The sequence below is a fragment of the Sinocyclocheilus grahami genome, unplaced genomic scaffold, assembly GCF_001515645.1.
Source record: "Sinocyclocheilus grahami isolate Dianchi unplaced genomic scaffold, SAMN03320097.WGS_v1.1 scaffold848.1, whole genome shotgun sequence".
Lineage (NCBI taxonomy): Eukaryota > Metazoa > Chordata > Actinopteri > Cypriniformes > Cyprinidae > Sinocyclocheilus > Sinocyclocheilus grahami.
Window position 1 is genome coordinate 1,028,193 of NW_015506027.1, and position 22,961 is coordinate 1,051,153.

Here is a 22,961-nt window from a genome sequence, read left to right on the forward strand (position 1 = left end):
GGAAAGTCACCACAAATAACAGACACAAATGTGTGTGTGTGTGTGTGTGTGTGTGTGTGTGTGTGTGTGTGTGTGTGTGTGTGTGTTGATTAACGATTATTTATTTATTACTATTAGTAGTAGAAGTAGTAGTAGTAGTAGTATTGTTATTTATTTATTTATTTATTTATTTATTTATTTATTTATTTATTTATTTATCATACAATGGAAGTCAGTGGTAACCAAACCAGTTTGACATTCTTGACAACCAGAACATTCTTCAAAATGTATTTCCTAGAGTCTTTCACGATTATTTATTTATTACTATTAGTAGTAGAAGTAGTAGTAGTAGTAGTATTGTTATTTATTTATTTATTTATTTATTTATTTATTTATTTATCTATTTATCATACAATGGAAGTCAGTGGTAACCAAACCAGTTTGACATTCTTGACAACCAGAACATTCTTCAAAATGTATTTCCTAGAGTCTTTCAAAAGAAAGAAAGTCTCACAGGTCTGGAACCACAGTAAGGTCAGTAAGTAATAAATGATGATAAGATTTCATTTTTAGGTGAACTATCCCTTTAAACACAACATTAACATTAAATCACAATAGTAACATTAGCTTCTACTCTGTCTTGCCCGTCTCATTTGCATAAGCTTTACTCAACTGTGTTGTACAGTATATTACTCACACGCTCACATCATGTCACCAACAATTACTGTTTGCCAACAAATTGTCAGTGCTCAAGCTGAAACTGAATGATTTCCGGCCACATACCCACTGCAAATGGCAGTCAGTGTGAAAGCCCCTTTAGTTTGTATGGGTTCCAGGGCCCGTATTCTTAAAGCTTCTAAGATTCCTCTAAGAAATCTCCTAATTTAGCTTAAAAATGGCTAAGTAGGAGTCAATCTGAGAGCAACTATAAGCGAGGAAAAGACAAAAACTTTCATCTTAGTGAGGAGGCAGGACTGACCCCGCTGTATGACAGTCTTTTGAAGACTGTGATTGGTTGGTTGTCCAAGAAGGAAATAAAAGAGCACTTTTAAGTGTAGGGTCTATTATAAGCCTTCACTTTGAAATTACAGACGTAAAATTTCCTGTTTTACCGTACTCTCTCTCTCACACATACACACACACACACACATAATATATGTATATCTATTCTTTATTTATTATTTACCATGCTGTTAATATCGTACTTAACGTATTTGATAGGAAATTAACAGCGACACAATAAGGTAATTGTTTGTGTGATCACTTTGCTTATAGAAGGTTGGAACAGACCCAAATCATTACTGCTGCATAGTTGCGTTTTTACAGTTGCCAAATATGTTAATGTAGTTGATGTAGTGATTACTTCAATTTCTGGCGCTATGGCATTTCTGCGTGGTGTCTGAGATGTTAGCGTGTCTCTAATAAGATCAGTCACAAACATAATCCCTGCACGATCTAATGTGTAGTGTCTTATTAACTCACTGTCATGCATTGTGTGCAACACAATGTATCAATCCACTAGATCCCTTTGGTCTTCGAACCAGGATCTATTGTCTACCCCTAAGTCGAGGTTTAAGTGCAGGGGAGATCGTGCTTTCTGTATTGCTGCCCCCAGGCTTTGGAACGCCTTGCCACTATCCATTAGACAAGCTTCTTCGCTTAATATTTTTAAGTCCAGGCTAAAGACATTTTTATTTTCTAAAGCGTATGGCTGATGGGATATTTGTATGATTGTATAACTTTTCTGTTTGTTTGTTTGTTGTGTGTTTTTCTGTTTTTAATGATTTACTGGAAGCACATTGGTCGACAGAAGTTGTAATTAATTGTGCTATATAAATAAATTGTTAGGGGTGCTCCGATCAGGATTTTTGAGGCCGGTCGCCGATCACAGAAAGCAGTATCTGCCGATAACGATCACCGATACCGATCTTTTTAAAGCCTTCTTTTTATCATTTATAACTGTTTTTTTGATACTCCAATCAGGATTTTTATACATTTATTCAGGGCCTGAATTTCATTTTTGAAAATGGAGGGAACCTCTTAGGTGACTCTTGTGAGAGGGCAAGCAGCACGGACTGTGCTTTCACACAGGAGTTCGTTACTGATCCGCGGCTGTTTACTACAAACACACCATTTATCCATTATTTTGATTTCAAATCCAAACATTGTCACTGAAAATGCTTTTTCAGCATTGCAATTTTTTTTACACAGTACAGTAATACAATCTTTCACAGACATGTTTAAACTCAATAAATATAAGCAACACATTGTTCAATGCTTTTTACTTTTGCATTTACTTCTAGATTTATAAATTAAGTTGCTCAAGCAAGTGGCAAAACATTTAAACTACTACATTTAAACTACTTTTCTTATGTTATCACAGACTTACCACTGACAGAAATAGTCAGCTCTACTGTCTTTTCTTTTGCATTGAAATCTTTATTACAAGCAATCCTGCGGTTCATAAAGAACTTTGTTTTCCTACCTCCACGAGTGCCATCTATGATTGCCTTCTTTATCTAAAAGTGCTCTTTCCCTTTAAACCTAACCAAAAAGCCATATGTGTTGACTGTGAAACACAATAGACTTGAATAATATGAATTTATGTAGTAATTACTACATTTTCGTGTCAATCCATGTTCATATTTACTGCAAACAATGCGCTGTTACTTTAATTCAGTGCTTGCACTGCAGCAATAGACTCGGTGTGGAAACGATCTCTGCACTGCAGCAGAAGCACAGATCCTGAAACGCACTGCCGGAACGCAACCGTGTGCAGTGAACGCTTTAATCCGTTAACATGAGTGCGGAAAAAATACACACCACGTATGCACTGCAAATGGAGTAATATGAATCTGCCCTTATGTGTGTGTGCTGCGAGTGTGCATGAGCATACTGTCTCCAGGAGAGCGCGCAAGCCCTGAATGGTTAAACCCTGGCAAGAATTAAAAAGAAATGCAATTTATAAACTTTAGTGACGATGTGACACTGCCTCGGCTGTGCATGTGCAAGTGACAATTCCTGTGTCAACTGTGCAGCGTGCAGCTCGCTTGTAGACAGACGCGATGTGTGGTGATTTTAAGCCATTTGCGTATTTTGAAAGAGTTAGAGCGTGCGGTGATTCACGCTGTTTGTGAAATTATGTCTCACACAAGGTTTTCAAATTACTTTATAAGTTATTTAAGAACTATGAAGGTGAGTATCTCACAGAGACGGTGCCGCTGCATGTCATGCCCAAATTGTCATTGTCAACACATTTCTTCTCCCTCTTCATGTTTCATCCATTTTCTCCACTGCTAAAGAAACTCTTAAGCCTCTTAAAAGTCCTCGTCCATACTCCTAACAATTTTGGACCTTAAGACCTCTTTTAAGGGTTAAGATGCTTTCTGAATCACTTTTTCTTTACTATGATCTTTTCTTTAATTTAAAGAGGAAACACCCACATTTCTAATATTTTTCTTATAATTTTGTCGCTAGGAGCAACTCTTAGCACTGTGATTTTTCATAAATACGGGCCCTGGTCTTTTCCCTTTAAACAACAAAGTGAGAGAGAGAGGGTGACTGTCAAGAAACATGTCTATATTAGGCAATGAATAGCCAACTCACACACTGAAATGCACTGTACCTTGTTTTCTTTTAAAGCAGCCCAAGAACAAGCAAGCCACTGTCAAAGAGTTTTGATGTGGCCCTGTCCAAGATATGTTGAAAAATGTTCCTCAAATTATTTAGGCTATAATAATAATAATAATAATAATAATAATAATTCATTTTATCAATATTATAAAGTATTTGTATGCATTAGCTAAATATAAAAAGTAAAATAATAATAATTGTAATACTACTGCAACTAATTATATACTGGTTATTATTATTAATATTATTATTATTATTAAAAGGTTTGTTTAAGTGTTTGGGAAAGAAAAAAAAACATAAATGAGTGCCAAAACATTACTGCAAACTAACTTGGCCCTCCGACTCAAACCTTTACACAGTACGCTGTCTGCTTCTAATCAAAACTGGAGAGTGCTTTTGCCAGCTAACACACTGATACACAGACACACAGAGGCGTGGAAAGAGAAGTGTGTGTGTGTGTGTGTGTCTGTGTCTGTGTGTGTGTGTGTGTGTGTGTGTGTGTGTGTGTGTGTGTGTGTGTGTGTGTGTGTGTGTGTGTGTGTGTGTGTGAATGTCAGTGAGAGGAAAGGGAATGTGGCATGCCGATTTTATAGGAAGGATAAATGTTACGAACAGCACAGAAATAGAAAGGGGGGAAAGAAAAGCAGAGAGAGAAAGTAAAAAGTAGACTGTCAGTTTCTAGGAGAACTGCACTTTAGAGATGTGAAGAGCCTGGTTTCTAAAAAGAAAGTTTGAGAAAGCAAGAGATAGAGGAAGAGAGCGAGAAGGAAAAACAGTGACTTAAGACTGCCAGAAACAAAAAGAACAGTCATCCCAAGCAAAGACCTCTAATGCCGTCAAGATGACAACACACTCTCCACGTTTCAAGCTCCACGTGTCTCTGTTTTCTTCTCCTCCTCCTTGTTTCTTCCAGGGAGAAAAAGCTCAAGCAGGAACTGACCACGATCAGTGATCGCTCTAGACGTCTGGGGAGATTGGTCAAAACAAATGGCTTCCTCCTCCCTCATCTGGAGTTCTTGCATCATCTCTTCAACCGCTTCATTGAAAGAAAAACTCAAATTGGTTGCAGAACCAATTAGGGACGCTTATTGCTGAGGAGCGCATGCCGGTCTGACAGCTGAACACTTGATCTATCAACACACCTGAAGTAGTCTAGAGGCTTCAAATATGGATTTGTTTATTTATTTTGCACCTTGGAGAATTATTTAACACAGAATGTATTTGTTCGGCATTTCTCTTTAGACTTTTTCAGTGCAGCAGTTGTGTTTGATTGTAACATCGCATGGGACCATAGAAAAGTTGTTGACCCCTGGAGACACATGACCTTGACGTCCTGGCTGGCTTGAGAACAGAGCTAGCTGTGTCAGAGGGTGAGCTCACCACACAGCGGGGCGAGTGGGTAACTGGCCGCTCCATCGCCGCAGACAGATAGTACCAACACGGAGTGACACACTCACAAGGCCAGAGGAAGAGGAGAAGGAGAGAAGCATCCAGGTAATAATGACTGTGTGCTTATGAATCTATTTTAAATGTCTGCTGCACTGGCTTTCTGTCATGTTTTCATTGTTTATATTCAAATTTAGACATTTAGTTACTCTAGCAGGCTCATACTGAGACATTACCAAACAAGCACAAAGTAAGTTCAGGATGTCAGTGACGTGAGCAACTAAGGGTTATCTTTCTTTACGACAAGATAACTGTCTTTATCGAAAATGAATAATCTTCGAAAGCGCTTGCCAAAGGAAAGTTGGACCTCATGACCAGATGTTCAACAGAGGGAGTAACTTCTGGGCAGATGTGAGAGGAATGTCCTGGTTAGGACCGTCTCTGAACTCTCGCCACTAACCGCTGACTTCACATAGACATCAAGAAGATCTATCAGACTTTAGGGACTATAAGAGCTCCTGCCATTTCACCACGCTGTGTGGTTTCCTCCAGTGGTCTTTTATTACTGCACTTCTTTCCATCTTGAGACTTTCCTTCCGGTCTTATTTTAAAGAGAAGTCAGTCCTTGGTGGCTAATCACTGAAGAATGACTTGTGCAAAATGTAGAGAAGTCTTACTGTACTTTTGAGTGGGTGGAGGGTCTGGTGAAATGCTTGGCTGACTCAACGGTTGGTGCGAGGGTAAATGTGATTTGGTTATTTTTCTTTTCCTTCACGAGTCAATCCTACAGCTGTTTATGAGATCTGCTTTAAATGTTTGTTCTTCATGTAGCTGTAATTGGTAATAATATTTTCTGTAAGTATCGAAAAAGAAGTGTCAAAAGTCGTGGACAATTCGTTGTTGGTTTGTATGCACTTGGTTCTTCAGGAATAAATCTAGTATTTATGATGTTCGAAAAGGATTGTGACATCACATTAAGTTGCAAATGCAGTTTTCGATATAACACAGAACAGACTCTTCAGACTAAACAAGTTTAAGAGCACTTGAGTTTCAATGTCAATAGCATTCATTAGGTGTATCATTTCCATTTCTCTCACATTTGAAGATCACAAGTGTTTGACAATGAAGAAAATCTCTCTTTATCTCTCTCTCTCTCTCTCTCTCTCTCTCTCTCTCTCTCTCTTGCAGGAGGACCTGTATCTGGTTTTGTGCTTTCCGTGGGCTGTAATAATAAGGCTCTATGGGCTAGCCGAGGGATCTGGCCATGCCTGTTGCTATTCGTAAGAAAAGCTGGGAGGATCATGTGACCCCACGGACAGGATTACAGTACAGCTATGATGACCTAGACTTGGTCTGCTGCCATATGCGGTACCAGCGCAGTAGGTGTGCCTCGATGCCTGAGTGTGGTCATCACCAGCCTTGGACTTTGGGACTTTGGATCAGAGATGGTACAAGAACGATGGAGAGTATAGTGCAGAAGTTTAAGGGTGGAGCTCAACCTAACTGTGAAGGCTCAAAGTGCAAATCATTGACGCCTGGAGACACGGTCAATGAAAAAGCACAGCACAAGAGTGACCAAGATAGCAGGCTACCTTTAGACAACGTGGCAGATCAAGATGAATTGGAATGTTCTGCTTCAGGAAATTTTCAGGCTCACAATGGAGATCCAGATGATAAGGAACTAAACAAGGATAAAGTATCTGCTTCCCATAGCCTGACACATTCTGTGCTTCCTACCCCAGTATTAGCTCAAATAGAAGAAACAAATGATTTATTAAATGTGCTGAAGGACAGTCACTCTGTCAAAGTTGACTGTTCTGAACCAACTTATCCCAAAAGTGGAACTTGCACAGAAAATAAAGAATCAATAGTGAAGGTCAGTGTGGGCAGTCAGATGTTAGTACATGAGCACATGAGTGTCACAAGTGAGATCACAGACATAACTAATAAACCTCCCACCTCTGATTCACAGCAGAAATCTGCTGACCCAAACAATATTGTGGAAGGACAATGTTGTGAAACGTCTGAACAGACTATTTTAACATGTGGCAAAGTCGAATGCTCACACACAGATGAAACTGTGATCCCAAACTTGTTATCATTGACAGCTTCTCAAGAAATTCACATTCCAGAAGCTAGCTCAGATGCTAATAAAGCAAGTCTAGTGTGCAAACATCACGTAGTATCTAAAGGTCAAGACAATGAAAATCAGGAAGGTAATGGCATTTTTAAATGTTGCGATCATGAGATGTTAAAAGTTGGAAGCCTTAAACCACCTGCTTGTGAAATGTCTCAACTGGAGCCATCTGGAAAAACTGACATCATGGAAACGTGTCATGATTGCTCATCAAAACTCCAAACCATCCATGAGGGCTCCTTTCCTGAATCTGGAGATGATGCTTCTGGTCAGATATCAGCAGAGATGCCAGAACATCCAAGTACAAACCTAAACACCATCAACTGTGAGAATTTGAGAACTTCAGAGGATCAAAACACGAGGGTAAAGGAGGCAACAAGAGGAAAACCTCAACCTGAAGGACACTATGATGAACATCAGTCAAACCAATATACAAATACAGCCAAAGACCTTGAGAGTGTCACAAAAGCTGAAGGTTCCCTTGTAAAGCTTCGTACAAGGAAGGTAAGATGTTTTTCATAGATTTTTTTGTTTTATTCAGTTTGATTTACACTTAGGGAAAGTAAAAAAGAAAGCAGAAATAATAATAAAAAAGTGCTTTAGTCAAGCAATACATAAAGAAATATTTTTGCCCATGAGGTAGTTTCCCTTATGTGTCATGCCTATGAAGGTCATCAGTCAGTCAGTAAGGGAAATTCTGGGGGAATTTCCAAATAATTTAACTGTAACAAAGCAATTAAGTATGCAAATAAATGGAAATCTGGAAAAAAATGGTTCTATTTTATGCATCACAAGATTTCAATTAGTTTCATATTAAACCCTGTATTCACAGTGTTTTTTATTTATTTATTTTGGGGTATATTTGCAAGTTGTATTATAGACAGTAGAAAGCAGACAGGAAGTTATGGGGGAGGAAGAGAGGGGGAATGGAATGAGGAGATGCAGGATTCAAACCTTAATCTTCCACAAGCACCACAGCTCATAATGTAGTTCTGGTTTCAAAACCCCTAAACCCTATTTTGGAGCATACTTTATCCCACCTGTTTGTTCTTCAAGCATGATTGATAATGCAAATAATGGGGCTTGTTGAGAAGATGTGTGCTATTACTTTTCTAAGTTGCAGTTTTCACCTAAATCTCACTTGGTGTTTAATAAAAGAGACAAAAAAAACATATAGATATATATACATTGTATATACAAGTAGGAACTCGAGTCAAATCAATACACTAGAATGGGAATATTCTCCATTGACTTCTGAATGGCTAAAAACCACAGCAATGCCCTACTAACCACTCAGAACACCGCTTTCTTTTTTTCTTTCTTTCTTTCTTTAGGTCGGTAAGATTTTTGCATGTTTTTCAGTCTCTAATGCTCACCAAGGCTATGTTTAATTGATTTAAACAATAAAAACAGTAGTATTGTAAAATAGTTTTAGTTTAATAGTGTTTTCTATTTCAATATATTTTAAAATGCCATGTATTACAGTGATGGCAAAACGTCTCCAAGTGACGAATGTAACCATGGTTCCCCGAGGGAACGAGACGCTGCGGCAGAAACGCTTTGGGAACGCCACCAGCGTGACCATGCTTCTAGGAATGAAGCAAGCGCTCACAGGGATGCCGGAAGTATGGCATTGAGACGCAGCATCTCGTTCCCTCGGGGAACCATGGTTATATTCGAAACCTGGATATATTCCTCTTCAGGAACTCGAGCTGTGTCGGAAATGCTTTGGGAACAAGTATGCCCACGCAGCCAGACTTACAAATCCCTGCCTAGTGTGGAAGAGCACAGCTAAGGCGAGAGAAAGGAGCCAGGAGTGGCACAGAATGCAGAAAGGCACCTGACAAAGTAGGCGGGGACATCCCACAGCATCCCGAAGGCCAACTTCAGAAGGAGTGAGTCTTGTCCCCTAAAGGAGAGGGGAGATCAGAGGACGAAATGAAAAAGCATCCTGATCCACCACTTAGCATAAGTTTCTCTGGCCAGAGGCCTCAGCCTCAGCCTCAGCGCACCGTGGAGGAAACATGTAACTAGGGGGTGTCTGCCCACTGACTGGCCACCGACACGTAGACTTTAAAGGTGGAGTAGGTCAACACTGCAGAGAAATGGGCCTGCAGGAACTCCAGCACTGTACCAACTGGGCAGTAAACTGGGTCGAGCTGGCGGTCTCCGCACCAAGAAGTGAAAAGATTCCACTTCAGGGCATACAGTTTCCTCGTAGAGGGAGTTCTAGATTGGAGAATGGTCTCAACAACCTCGGTTGAGAGACAGGAAGCTGCGAGTTGATGCCCCCCCTCCCCCCCCCCGAAGGCCAACTTCAGAAGGAGTGAGTCTTGTCCCCTAAAGGAGAGGGGAGATCAGAGGACGAAATGAAAAAGCATCCTGATCCACCACTTAGCATAAGTTTCTCTGGGCAGAGGCCTCAGCCTCAGCCTCAGCGCACCGTCGAGGAAACATGTAACTAGGGGGTGTCTGCCCACTGACTAGCCACCGACACGTAGACTTTAAAGGTGGAGTAGGTCAACACTGCAGAGAAATGGGCCTGCAGGAACTCCAGCACTGTACCAACTGGGCAGTAAACTGGGTCGAGCTGGCGGTCTCCGCACCAAGAAGTGAAAAGATTCCACTTCAGGGCATACAGTTTCCTCGTAGAGGGAGTTCTAGATTGGAGAATGGTCTCAACAACCTCGGTTGAGAGACAGGAAGCTGCGAGTTGTGCCCCCCCAGGGGCCACACCCATGCTTCCACAGCTCCGGGCGGGTGTGAAGATAGTACCCTCCGCCTGTGAGAGGAGATTCCTCCTGACGGAAATCTCCCATGGAGAGCCATCAAGAAGGGAAATCAGGTCCGAGAACCATACTCGGACAGGCCATAACGGGGCTACCAACAGTAGACAGACCCTGTCCCGGCACACTCTCTCCAGAACTCCCGGGAGCAGAGCGATCGGGGAAAAGGCGTACAGACGAAGCCTCGGCCACGTCTGTACCATAGCGTCCAGTCCGAGAGGAGCTGGATGAGTCAGAGAGAACCAGAGGGGACAGTGCGATGTCTCTCGAGTCGCAAACAGGTCCACCTGAGCCTGGCCAAAATGAAGCTCCCAGCACCGGGCCCTGAGACAAGAACCAAGGTTACTCCACATGTCTAAGGTATGTAGGCATCGCCGCGTGACCTTGAGCATGTGGAGCGGGCTTCCCCTCAGGGAGAACCCCTTGGTCTTGAGCCACCACTGTAGGGGTCTCATGTACAGCAGGTCAAAATGTATCACGGTGGACGCAGCTGCCATCAGACCCAGCAGTTTCTGGAACTGCTGACAGTGAGTAACTGGCTTTCTCTCACTCTCGCGACTGCAGTGAGGATCAACTCGAACTGAGCAGGAGACAGACATGCCTGCATTGTGGTCGAATCCCACACCACATCCAGATAAGTGGTTCTCTGTACTGGAGAAAGCACACTTTTCTTGGCGTTAAGTCTAAACCCCAGCTCTTACAAGTGAGCGTGAATGACATCTCAATGCCGAACAGCCATATGCTCAGATTGAGCTAATATCAACCAATCATCGATGTGGTTGAGTATGTGGATGCCCTGGAGTCACAGAGGAGACAGAGCAGCATCCACACACTTCGTGAAAGTGCGGGGTGAGAGTGCAAGGCCGACGAAAGAACCCGGTAAGCTTTTGCCCCCAAAGAGTGGGAATGACCCCGTTGAAACGAGGTGGAGAAGAACCGAACTGATTCTGTAGCCTCTTTCTACAGTGTGCAGGGCCCACTGAGACACATTTGGCAGAAGTTTCCACACTGCCAAAAAGGTCTACTAAGGGAATCAGTCTCTCGAGACTGAGATAATGAATAATGAGATCTCTGGTGTAATCAGCGCGGCTAGGTCGGTTCCCTGAAATGGTAAAGAGGCAGTAGACGGCCGAACTAGCTGCTCTAGAAACCTCCGAAGCGGTAGCGAGCCTTTTAGTACCGCTACGCTTCCGGGCGGTGACTGAGAGAAGAGCTCGCCAGAGACCGCTGCACCCTGAAGCACCGTAGGTGGCAGGGTTGACAGATCGATCTCCTGAGAGCACTGAGGAGAGACGGGCACCGTATAATGAGGTGTACACCGCTCTTCACCAGAGGGGTCCGGCCCTCAGAAGTCCTGGGCCTTAGGCGTCAGGACGTTTTACCTGAAGACTATCCAGTGGTAATGCCGGTCCGCAGATCCGCCTTCTGCTAGAAACTTTCGGCCAAGGAGCGCTACTCTGACTCTAAATTCTGAGGAGTACGAGAAGTGACACTCCCTATATGAGGAGCTGGAAAAATGTTGACCACCTCAGAAGAGAGGTAAACGCGTGCTCTCACTCGAGAAAATGTATTTATTTATATATTCCCAAGAGCTCCTGTATATCTAACTTCTCATGATCAGAAGAAATACTTCATTTTAATTCCTCATAATAAAATGCAGCCAACAACCAGACAAGGAAACACGGTCTGGTGTGATAAGATTAATTTCAAATTAAGCTTGCATCGGCAGCGCGCGAGCCGCTCGGTCACACAAACGATATCAATCTCCTCAGAGAAAGATGGGTGCAGCAGCGAGCTCTCACTCAGAGAGGGAAGAAACCGTAGTGCGGGCTTCCGAACCTCGAGAGAGAGCACTATCTAGGGAATGCGGGTGGAGATAGAGAGAGCCCGTCTCCCACCTTCAGCCAGATCACGTGCGATCCCCGCGATCTCAATCACCGCCGTGCCTCAGCAGCAGCGGGACCGTAACCACAAGATCACGTGCCCGGCAAGGGCGGAGCATTTAACATCGGGTAAAGCACAATCAGCCCCCTCTGTTTTTCCCGAGAGCTGACTGCGCGAGTTCCGCTCCACAGTAAAGCTGCTCATTATAATATTAGGCATAATATGCTTGTGTAACGACGTCCTCCATATCAACCTCCTCGGAGGAAGACAGGCGGAGCGTCAAGCCCTCTAACCGGGGGAAAGAACCGCAGCGCGGGCTTCCGAACCCCGACACGGGCACTGGATCTGGTGGGTGAGGAAGAACATAGGGACTCGCCCGTCTACATTCCCTCCACCGGATCCATATGCGAACCCTACGAGCACAGTCGCCGCTCCATCTTGGCGAAAGCGGGGCCATCGCCGCGAGAAACGCCAGTGAAGGCTCGCTCTTCAAAGAGAGCCTTCCGAGAGCAAAGCAAGGCAGTGACAAACACTCGCCATGCGGGCAGTCAGCTCCCTCCTGTGTGTCCCCATTCAAAATATAGCGCGGGCAGGGAGGAACACACAGCCTGAATGCTGTCTGCTCTCGCCCAAATGCTTTTTTTTGCTGAAGCTTGGCATAATGGAGCTTATAAGTGGACACACAACACTAAATAAGACTCACAAACAGATAGCGACTAACACACACACACAGAGCGCTTGCTGAATGACAAAAAGCTGACGCCGGTTTCACCGCAAGTGCTTTTATTGCTTCCAGGTCGCAACGTCACCCGCACATGACGTCTCACCCATCTATTGGACTGATTTCATATTTGATTCAGAGCATGGTCATGCTGGGGGCGTTCCCAAAGCATTTCCGACGCAGCTTGAGTTCCTGAAGGGGAACTGAATTTTCAATGACTCCTGCCTTCAGTGTCGGTTTTGTGTTCAAGAAACATTTCTTATTACTGTCAATGTCGAAAACAGTTGTGCTTCTTAATATTTTTTTGAAAACCATATTTTTATTTTATTTTATTATTTTATTTTTCAGAATTCTTTGATGAAAATTCATAAGAAAAAGCATATATTTGAAGTAGACATTTTTGTAACAATATAAAAGATTTTACAGGCACTTTTGGTCAAATAAATGCATCCTCGCTGAATAAAAGTATTAATCCCCAGTCCCCAGATAGACTTGTGCACAGTGCACGTCATGAGTGGCCAGCATGCATGCTGGCTTTTATTTTTAGCTTGTTTCAAACCAGTTCCAGCATGTTTCTTCTGCAGAATCTTTTATTCCTGCTCCATGTTTGTGCTTGCTTGTATACACAGTTTTGATTAAAAGCATTTATATAGCGTCATGCTTTGCAAGCACCACATTCTAAATCACTATGCTAGCTCACGACCACGCCCTTTTGAAAGCAATGACATCACTCCAACTTACATCTCTGGCCATGGGCATCTGTGGAATGTTCCACAGTCCAAGAAACTGGCGTCAAACAAGACCTAAAAGGGCACAAATAGAATATGTGTGAGTATGTGTAGTCATTGTGTGTCTGGTGATGTGTGACGGGCGTTGTATGTGTGATCTGTTGTGGGTGTGCTTGTATGCATATATTTGTACCTTTATGAATTTACATGGGTGATGGCAAGCCCACCTTGCCAACCTCGGTCCCTTAGGTAAAGTCTCTCATAGCTTTCTGTGTTTATTCATCCTTGCCGTATTCCACAAGACCCTGGAGGCGTCATCCAAAACACAGTCATTATTTATACAGCAGGATCCATTAGACAGGAACCAGCCCAAGCAAAACACGCCATGCTGTGTAATTGTCATTTATTTGTGAGGCTGAAATCCAGGGCTGGTGGCTGGAGTTCTTGTGGGGATTTGTGTTTGTTATGGAGCGCTGGAGTGAATGCGAGCCATTTAAGGGCTTGAACGACTCTTTTCTACTGCTAATGGAGACATGAACTATTATGAGTTCAAGGACAGAGTGAACAACAAGAGTCCTTGACTGTGGGAGTTTCAGTTTGACACATGAGTAGGCCTACAGAAGGAATCTTACTTATTCCAATCATCTTGTCTGTGAATGAGCAATAAAGAGAGCAAAGGAATGAATTAGTAACATAGACAGAGAGATTCTAGATGATCATTTGGTTATTCTCTTGACAACACAGTAGTGCCGATGATGAAGATAATGAGACCAGTGATAACTGAAGTATTTCCCTTTTCACGCATGATGCTGCACACATGCAGACACTCTGAATGTGCTGGATTGTGTCAGTCGGGAGATTTATCAGGGAGTTGAAGTATGAATATGGGCTTGATGGTGGATTTGAGATTCTTGGAACCGTTTAAGTGGCACTAACAAAAACAGTGGCACTGTTTCAAAAATCACTCCCCATATTGAGCAACTGTCTGAGATCACGTTCTCTCCCCCTTTGTGTTATGCACTTGTGACTGAACACATGAATTTGTGCATACGGTGGGGGTGTGAATCTATGGGTAAACAGAGAATCGATTTTATTCACAATTCATAAGTTTCACACAATTCAGTTATGATTTTGGTAACACCACAAATTAAGTACTTACAAATTATTTATAGTTTATATAGTTATAGTTATAGTTATATTTCTGCACTACAGTTATCGCCATACGCGTAATGGATTATACACTGTACAAACTGTATATTCTGTCCCTTAACCCTACCCGTTGGTGGAGGGTTGAATGCAATGCTGTTAGATTACCTCATGTATCATTCACCTGTGAGAAAACATTTCCGTACAAAGTGCATAATATTACAATAATATCACCTTCTGTTCTTGCTCAGTCTGCAATAGCGTAATGGAACACACTAATGATGTACAGTATGATGTCTGTGCAAACAGGGTGCACAGAGGTATGCAAATATATACGTTGACAGGCAGGTAGGACAGCCTATCGTAAAACTCGGACCAAGGCATATTATTGGATTAATATCTTATGGTCTTACACCTTCCATAGGCAATATAAATACATGTTAATGCTTAACTTGGTAATTGCTGTCGGGATGTGAAGAGACTTTTAATCAGCATAACAAAAAATTTTTTTGAACCAAATCACCTACCCTGCCAACCCTGACATTGAATATGAATGCAATTAATGTTCAATAAAGGTTGGTTTAAAGCACTTAATTAATGGAATGTTCCCATTTTCCATGACCAAATCTAAGGTGAGAACTATTGACTCCTTATTACCAAATAACAAGTCATTGCCTGTGAGATAATTAAATAATAATAATTATGTTAATAACAGTGATAATTAAGAATTCACTATTTGTATTGAGTCTATTAATTAAAGTAATACCATGATTTTGTTTTTCTTAGATTGTTTTAAATAATTTGATCCAGTTCACAATGAGATTCAATTCAATATGATTTCAATTAATGATTCAATTATGCATTTTTTTATTCAGTTCAATTCATGAATTCAAGACCCGTGATACAGATTTAATCTCCAGATATGTGCATGTATGTGTGAATTTGTTTCTAATAAAGGCAGAGCCTCGCCCCATCATACTGGGTTTATAGATTACTTTTCACTCACCCTTAGAGACAGAAGGATAATTAAATTGTGCAAAGGTACAGTAATTATGATGATACAGATATTAACGATGAAGATCAACCTCATAATTAGCTCCCTGATGAATACTGCTGATTTGGCCTTGAGCTGCACAAAGTTTCGAGAAATTTCCTATTAAAAAGATTAACTTAGACCTTCTTGTCCTTTCTATGCTGTCACATTATTATCATATTTCACATTGGTCTTGCTAGTTAGTGCAGCATAGTCAAACTGATGAAACCTGTTGAGTAGTGTGGCCTTTTTGGTGGTGTTTATTGATGAGGAACGTGCTTGTTAAGATGAAAAGGATATAGTTCACCCTTTCAGCATTTACTCATATTTATGTAAATCCAACCCTGTAGTTATTTTTCTGTGGAACACAAATGAGGATATTTTGAAAAGTGCCTCAATGTTAGAGGACGCCAGTTTTTTTTTTAATGTTTTTAAAATAAGTGCCTTATGTTCACCAAGGCTGTGCCTATTTGATCATAAATATGGTAAAAACTGTAATATTGTGAAATATTATTACAATTTAAAATAACCATTTTCTTATTATCTAAGAAACAACTTATATTTCTTATTAAAGTTGAAAACATGCATGATGCTTAGTATTAATATTTCTGTGAAAACCATGATGCATTTTTCAGGATTATTTGATGAATGGAAAGTTTAAATCTTTAAAGTCGGCATGAAACAGAAGTTGTGATTGTCTTTTCTTCCCTAGTGTGACGTATATCCAAGTGAAACGGCATCTGAAATGAGAGGCAGATTTGAATGCTAGTTTGCAGTTAGTGGTGGGGGATTTCTCTCCACTGGATTCACAGCCGAAACCCAAGCATGAATAAATGTTTTATTTATTAAGGTTGACGACGACGATCAACGGCGCAAAACATGCCTAAACAGCGAGTGCAAGAGAGAGAGAGAGAGAGACTGCCTGAATGACTGAGCGTCCTCCATCAGGTTAAGCCATATTCATGAAAAAAATTAGTTTGTGATGTCCTAAGAGTAATGTTGCCGTAATATCCTAATATCTTTTCAATGTTTAGGGGTAACGTACTCCCTCATGACTGGTGTCAGTGCTACAAAGTGAAGCACCAGCTTCAGCTTTTCCCCGTTGTTTATCCCAGCGTTTACCCCTCACGTCACTAGCTCCGCCCTTGCGCCATAGCTCGTGACCGGAAGAGAAGAGGAGTTGTTTTGGGGGGGAGGGGAGGTTAACGTTTTTGATTAAAGATTATAAGGGCACATTAATTTTTTTTTAAATAATGAAGTGCACGGATAAATTATTTATAATAAACACTACAGTATTCCATTAAAAAATAAGAGTTTTCAATTTTGATTTCATAGTGACTTTAATCTTTTGTAACCTTATAAAAGTCCTTACAGTCACATTGGATACATGTATTGCATCCTAGCTAGATAATAGTATTCATTTATTTAAAAAAATAAGTAAATAAATGTAAAAAAAAAAAAAACTTGCTGACCCTAAACTTTCCAACTGCAGTTTATATAAGTGATCAGCTATGTTAAAAGTGCTGGATAGGGAAGATAACTATTGATGTATGTCTTGTTTATATGCTCTGAGGTAGTGCCAATGTGTCCTGCAAGGTAAGGAACAATAAAGAACATGTCAAATGAACTCAAAATGTCCGCTAGGAGAGTGAAATGGGCATCTATTCACACAATTACACTCATGCTGAGTTCTTCTTGGCCCCAACAGGGCTTTTAGGCAGAATTCTTTCAAGAGTTGACTGTGCTGACTGTGAGAAAATAGAAATAAAAGCTTTTTAAACACCCCCTCTAGTTCACACACCATTTTGATAAACTCAATCGGGCTTAAAATATGAAGTCATATTTATACTATCATTTTCCTGTTCCTAAAGCTAGAGGTTTGTGTGTGTGTGTGTGTGTGTGTGTGTGTGTGTTTGTGTCATTCATTTTCCATTCACAAACTATCAGCGTTAGACTTGTTCTGCATGTACAACAAGCTGCATGTTTGGTTCCTTTGAGCTGTTTTAAACTCTATGAAAGAGGTCAAACTACTGCTAAAGGCCTCTGTGTACACAGAGCATCTGATGCCCCTTGGTCCCCACTCTAGTTCCTGTGCCTTTTATCTTTCATTGCTGCAAATCCCAATAAATGATTCAAGTGGGAACTCAAAACCAGGCCAAGAGTTCAAAACTCTCTTCTGTTAAGAAAAGCTTTATATCAGGGCCAACCACCAAACAAGATTAGAAATGTGTGCATGCAGCTTTCAAAACAGATATGTGGCTTAATGCAGGAGTAACATGTCTAAAGGAAGAACTTAAAGTGCAATTTAGTCATCAGACTGTAGTGCTCCCTTTTCATATTTGACCTGGGCAGATGCTCTTCATCCACTTTTTTTCAGTATGTGAAAGTTGCAACTCATCTCACCACATTTTGTGTTTAATCTTACTGGAGTGTGTGTGGGCATGAATGTGTTGCGGAGAGATTTGAATAAAGTTAAATAAAGTCTCCAGTATGATGCTAACAAAACAGCACCATGTTATTAACATAGATTTTGAACTTTGAATCATTTACTTAACTACTTAATTTTTTAAGTAATATTTTTTTATTCAGCAAGGATGCATTGGATACAAGAGTGAAGACTTTTATGCTGTTACAACAATTCTTTTATTCTTCAAATAATCCTGAAAAACATGCATTGTGGTTTCCACCAAAATACTGAGCAGCACAACATTCAACACGGATGATAATAATAAGACATATTTCTTGATCACCAAATCAGCATATTAGAATGATATGACACTGAAAAAATAGCTGCTAAACAAATAATTTTCCAAAGAAAATGTAATTTAATTTCAAAATATCTTAAAATAAAAAAGTAATTATTTGAAATTGTAATAATATATCAGTATTATTGATCATGTAAATGCAGCCTCAGTGAGCTGACTTTGTTTTGTTTTTTTTAGATTTATTTTGGCATTTTTGGCTTTATTATGGTTGGATAGATCAGAGCTGACAGGAAGCGAAGTGCGGGATCGGGAAAGGTCCTCGAGTCGGGATTCAAACTCGGGACGCCTGTAGTGCTGTATGTCGGCACGCTGCTTATAAGGCTATCGGTGCCAACATTCAGTGAGCTGACTTTAAAAAAATAGTGAATATGGTAATTATTCAGATATATTGATGTACCATGGTAAAATCATACAGAATATTGTAATATTATCATGGTATATGTCCAGACAATCCTGGATTAAATTGATTATTAAATATTTAAACAAATGTAGTTCTGATTTTGCAAAATGGTTAAATTAAGGAGGAATAATCACATATTTGCAAAAACTTTATTTTTCTTCGGTAGCTGTTGTGTCCGGTGCGCTGAAGTGAGGTAAGGATTCCTCAGTCTGTCCTTGAACAAACCAGCTCTCTGACTAACCTTATTCAATAATATTCAACACAATAATTAGGAAGGAAATTCTGAAACTTTTCTCTATGCCTTCCCATAATGCACCCAGTCTCTGTCCCACTTAAACATGGACATCTGTTGCAGTCACATGACGCAGTAATGTCATGTTCAAGACTTGGGCCAAATACCAGAATACTTCAGATACTGAAGTAAATTAGTTTACCAAAGGAATGCTGAAACTTATGCCATTTCCTGAAAATCTGTGATGAGGTTATGTATGCAAACACCATACATTTGGACTTTTCATCAGTGTGTTAAGCCTCCTGATACTTTTTTTTCTAATAAAAAGGAAAGTTATAGTTTCAAATATATGGCTGTGTATAACTTACTGCATTTTTGCAGAGACATTTTTAGGTGGTTGATCATAGGTGAAGTTGTTATACTTTGAGCTAACTTAAGCCAAGTACAGTAATCATGTATTTTTGAAAGTACATGAGTCATACTAAATGAGCCGTCAGGTACTGCTGTATGAGACAATGTGTGAAAGTAAACATTGTATGCAGACATTCTGAGTATGTCCTATAATTTGCCACACCAAAACAAGGTACCTGGCAAATTTGCCCTATTTTAATTTGCTATTTTAAATAAATGCTGTTCTTCTGAATTTTCAGTTCATCAAAGAGTAATGAAAAAAAAGAATGTGTTTGACAGTTTCCACAAAAACAAACTGTTTTCAACATTGATAATGAAATTTATCAGTGAATGAATTTATGTATATATGAATACACACACATACAGTATATATTTTGAAAAATTTACATATTTATATTCTTATATTTTATATTATATAAAAATATATTTAATACATAAACATAGCATATTTTTCTTAAAAATATACATGCATGTGTTTGTATTTATATATACATAATAAATATACACAATACACACACATATATTCTGTAAACAAAAACTTTTATTTTGGATGCGATTAATCGCGATTAATCATTTGACAGGTCTAGTTATTTTAAATTTGAATAATATTTCTGTTTTGGTGTATTATCTTAAATAAATAAAGCCTTGCTGGGCATAACAGACTTCTTTCAAAAACTTTAAAAAGTGGAACATTAAAACGTATACATCTACTCTCTTAAATATCCTAAAGGATATGCATTTAATTGTGAGGTAGAACTCAAACTGGCCAAACACAGTTCCCCTAATGCATAGTGTCGAAATTATTTAATTACAATAAGAGTCAAGGCCTAAAATTGTGCTATAGCATCCTTCAGATGTTTTATCGTGTGTCCAGTTTTATTTCAGCTCTCTCTGCTCTAAGCCTGTCTTGCTAGAGAAGGATTATGCAGTATAGTTGGCCGCTGACAGCTTCCATTTTATATTAGTGGCTAACCAGCGATGTGTCACTCTGCAGGACACACTCATTTCAGATGTTGAGGTCTTAAGGAAAGATCTCTGGGTCACTGAGGACACACTGAGTTGGTCATAAGCACATTCCCCAGAGATCTCTGGGAAAGAGGAAAAGAGCAGGAAGATTCTGGGAGATCTCACAGTGTGGGAATTCTGTCATCTCAAAACAGGAAGAAGCCTGTAGGAATGTGACCCCAAGAAGACACAAACTGAAACGTGGATAATTTAGATTGTTTCATACCTGCTAAAATGCAGTTGACAGCTCTTTTTTTGGGGTATATTCCTCCATTTGAAGGTTTGGTGGACAGATGTCACTTTTATCAGAGATGGAACAATGCATCACATGAGAGTGAAAACAGTGGGCTCTGTGTGTGTATGTGCTGTGTTTATGAGCATTTCAGAATGAGTGTGTGTCATGGAAAAGCTTAGGCAACTAGTTTTCGCCACACATACACACACATACGCAGGGTTCTGGCTCACCTCGGCAAATCCAACAGCAAAGGACTGATGCTGACAGGCTAATTCTGTGCTAAATGGAAAATAAATGGGGAGGCAGTCACAAGATGTTAGTAATAATAGAGAGAGAACACACACAAAACTCACACATAAATCGTTTGATTTCTTTCTGCTCCTCTGGCCTTCTTAGCTCTGTTTTACAGCATATGCAGAAAGCAGTGCGATGTTTATTTCAGCACACATATTTTAACAGTTTACTGTTTTCACAATGGCCATCCAAAGAGAGTAAAGATTTGGCACTTAAACAAAAGTTATTTTGAAAATATGTCAGTTGATTTATTAATACTATCAGCGCTGCATTGTTTGAAAGAAGATGTCATTTTGGCTCCACTTATTTCGCAAACAGTGAAACCACCACTATAGTATTTTTTAATCATTCTCAATAGCCAACTGTCAATAAAAAAATATTTGGAAGAAAATACGGTATACAGAAATGCCGAAATCACATTATTTTTTAAACAGAGCTGCAGCAATTTTTAAGCGGCAGAAGCACTTTTTCCTGGTTGTTTATTATTATTATTATTATTATTTATCGTAACACTTTATTTTGAGGTGTCCTTGTTACACGTTACATGTACGCACTATTGTAATTACTATTACTGCATTTGTTAACATCCTCTGCCAGTTCAATGATGGGATGACTGCTCGGGTGTATGGTGAGCGTGATTTGACCAAGTACAACATGTTCCTGGATCAACATCCTTGTTGATCCTGGAACATAATTCCAATCAACCAATCATAATTGAGAGATAACTTTTCAGGAAATGTAAGTTTTAGGCTTACAATCAGGATTAGGTGCTTCTACACCCTTGTTAATCAGCTATCATTTCCCTTTGATTTTAGTAATAAATTATGGGTAAGTTTAGGTTTAGGGGTAGGGTTTGGGTTAAGTCTGTATTTTTGGACAGTAATGTTGATCCAGGATCAACAAAAGATGATGATCTGGGAACATGTCTTACTTGGCAAAACTTACTTGGGTGAGGCAGGGGTGTGTGCTAGCACCAGTGCTCTTTAATATCTTCCTCCTGTGTGTCACCAAGCTTCTCCACAACGAGATTGAAAATAGCAGTAGCATAGCAGTAGACTTCAGACTAGATGACAACCTCTTTAATATTAGGAGGCTGCACGCAACCACAACACTCTGTAGAGAGCGGGTCCTGGAGCTGCAGTATGCATTTGTGGCCCATACTCCAGAGGATCTTCAAACTGTCCTCGCTGTGGCGGTTAGGGCATACAGCAGGATTGGGCTCACTGTCAACACCACCAAGACAGAAGTGATTTGCCAATGGAATACCAATGTCCCACCCACACTGCCTGCCTTCACTGTTGGGGATGAACAGCTGTCAGAAGTGCCATCTTTTAAATATCTGGAAAGTATTCTCGCTGAGGACTGTGGCATCGACAACGAAATCCAGAGCCGCATTAAACAGTCATTAGTTGCCTTTGGGAGACAAAAAGCCACAAAAGTCGTCGTATACCAAGCGGTCTTTGTCACCACCCTGCTCTAGCTGTGAAACTTTGGTAACCTACAGCCGTCACATCAGGTCCCTACTATACAAGTCCCATTTTTATCACCAAACTACTATGTTAGAGAAAGAAAAAGAATATGAGAGAGATGGTTGTCAAGGCCAAATGATTATAAAGAGTAAAGCAAAAGTCTTTACGATAAAAGAACTTAAGCAAAGGAAAAAGTATATCACAGTAAATAAAGAAAGAGAGAGACATAAGAAGAAAACAGCTGAAATCCAAATAGTGAGAATAAACTCAATGACCGGTATACCAACCAACATAAGTAATTTTCTTTTACTCGTAATGTTTCTTTTTCTTTTAATGTTTTCTTTTACTTAAAGAATAGCACTTTTGAAATTTTACATGAGATAAAGGCTCTTGTCATATCAGCTGTTTTATTTTATTGCTGGTTGCCATATGCTGAGCTTTAATGACTAGCCAAATTATACTCACTTTATTTCTGTAACGCCCTCTATTATCAGATTTGTACTAATAAATGAATCATGGATGATGGTGAAGAGCCCATTTCTGCACTGGCTTTAGAACCTGAAAACAAACTGTTCCTGATCCTGGGTGAACTGTTCCTTACCTGTACTCATTTTATGAGTTTTGGGTCTGTCAGGTTTGTTGCATGTATAAACCTGCCAATGGCATAACACAGGGGTGGCGAACGTCGGTCCTGGCGAGCCGCAGCCCTGCAGAGTT

The 22,961-nt window shown here is 40.2% G+C and overlaps 1 protein-coding gene across 1 annotated transcript in view; it reads left to right on the forward strand.

Annotated features, from left to right (window-relative positions):
* Nucleotides 1-4,782: 4,782 nt before the first annotated feature.
* The window catches only part of LOC107562932 (rho GTPase-activating protein 7-like), a 141,430-nt gene continuing 123,251 nt past the window's right edge, over nucleotides 4,783-22,961 (forward strand). The window contains exons 1-2 of the mRNA XM_016247690.1: nucleotides 4,783-5,106; nucleotides 6,187-7,639. Of these exons, the coding sequence (XP_016103176.1) occupies nucleotides 6,263-7,639 (1,377 nt within the window). The 5' untranslated portion in view covers nucleotides 4,783-5,106; nucleotides 6,187-6,262. The remainder of the gene's footprint in view (nucleotides 5,107-6,186; nucleotides 7,640-22,961) is intronic.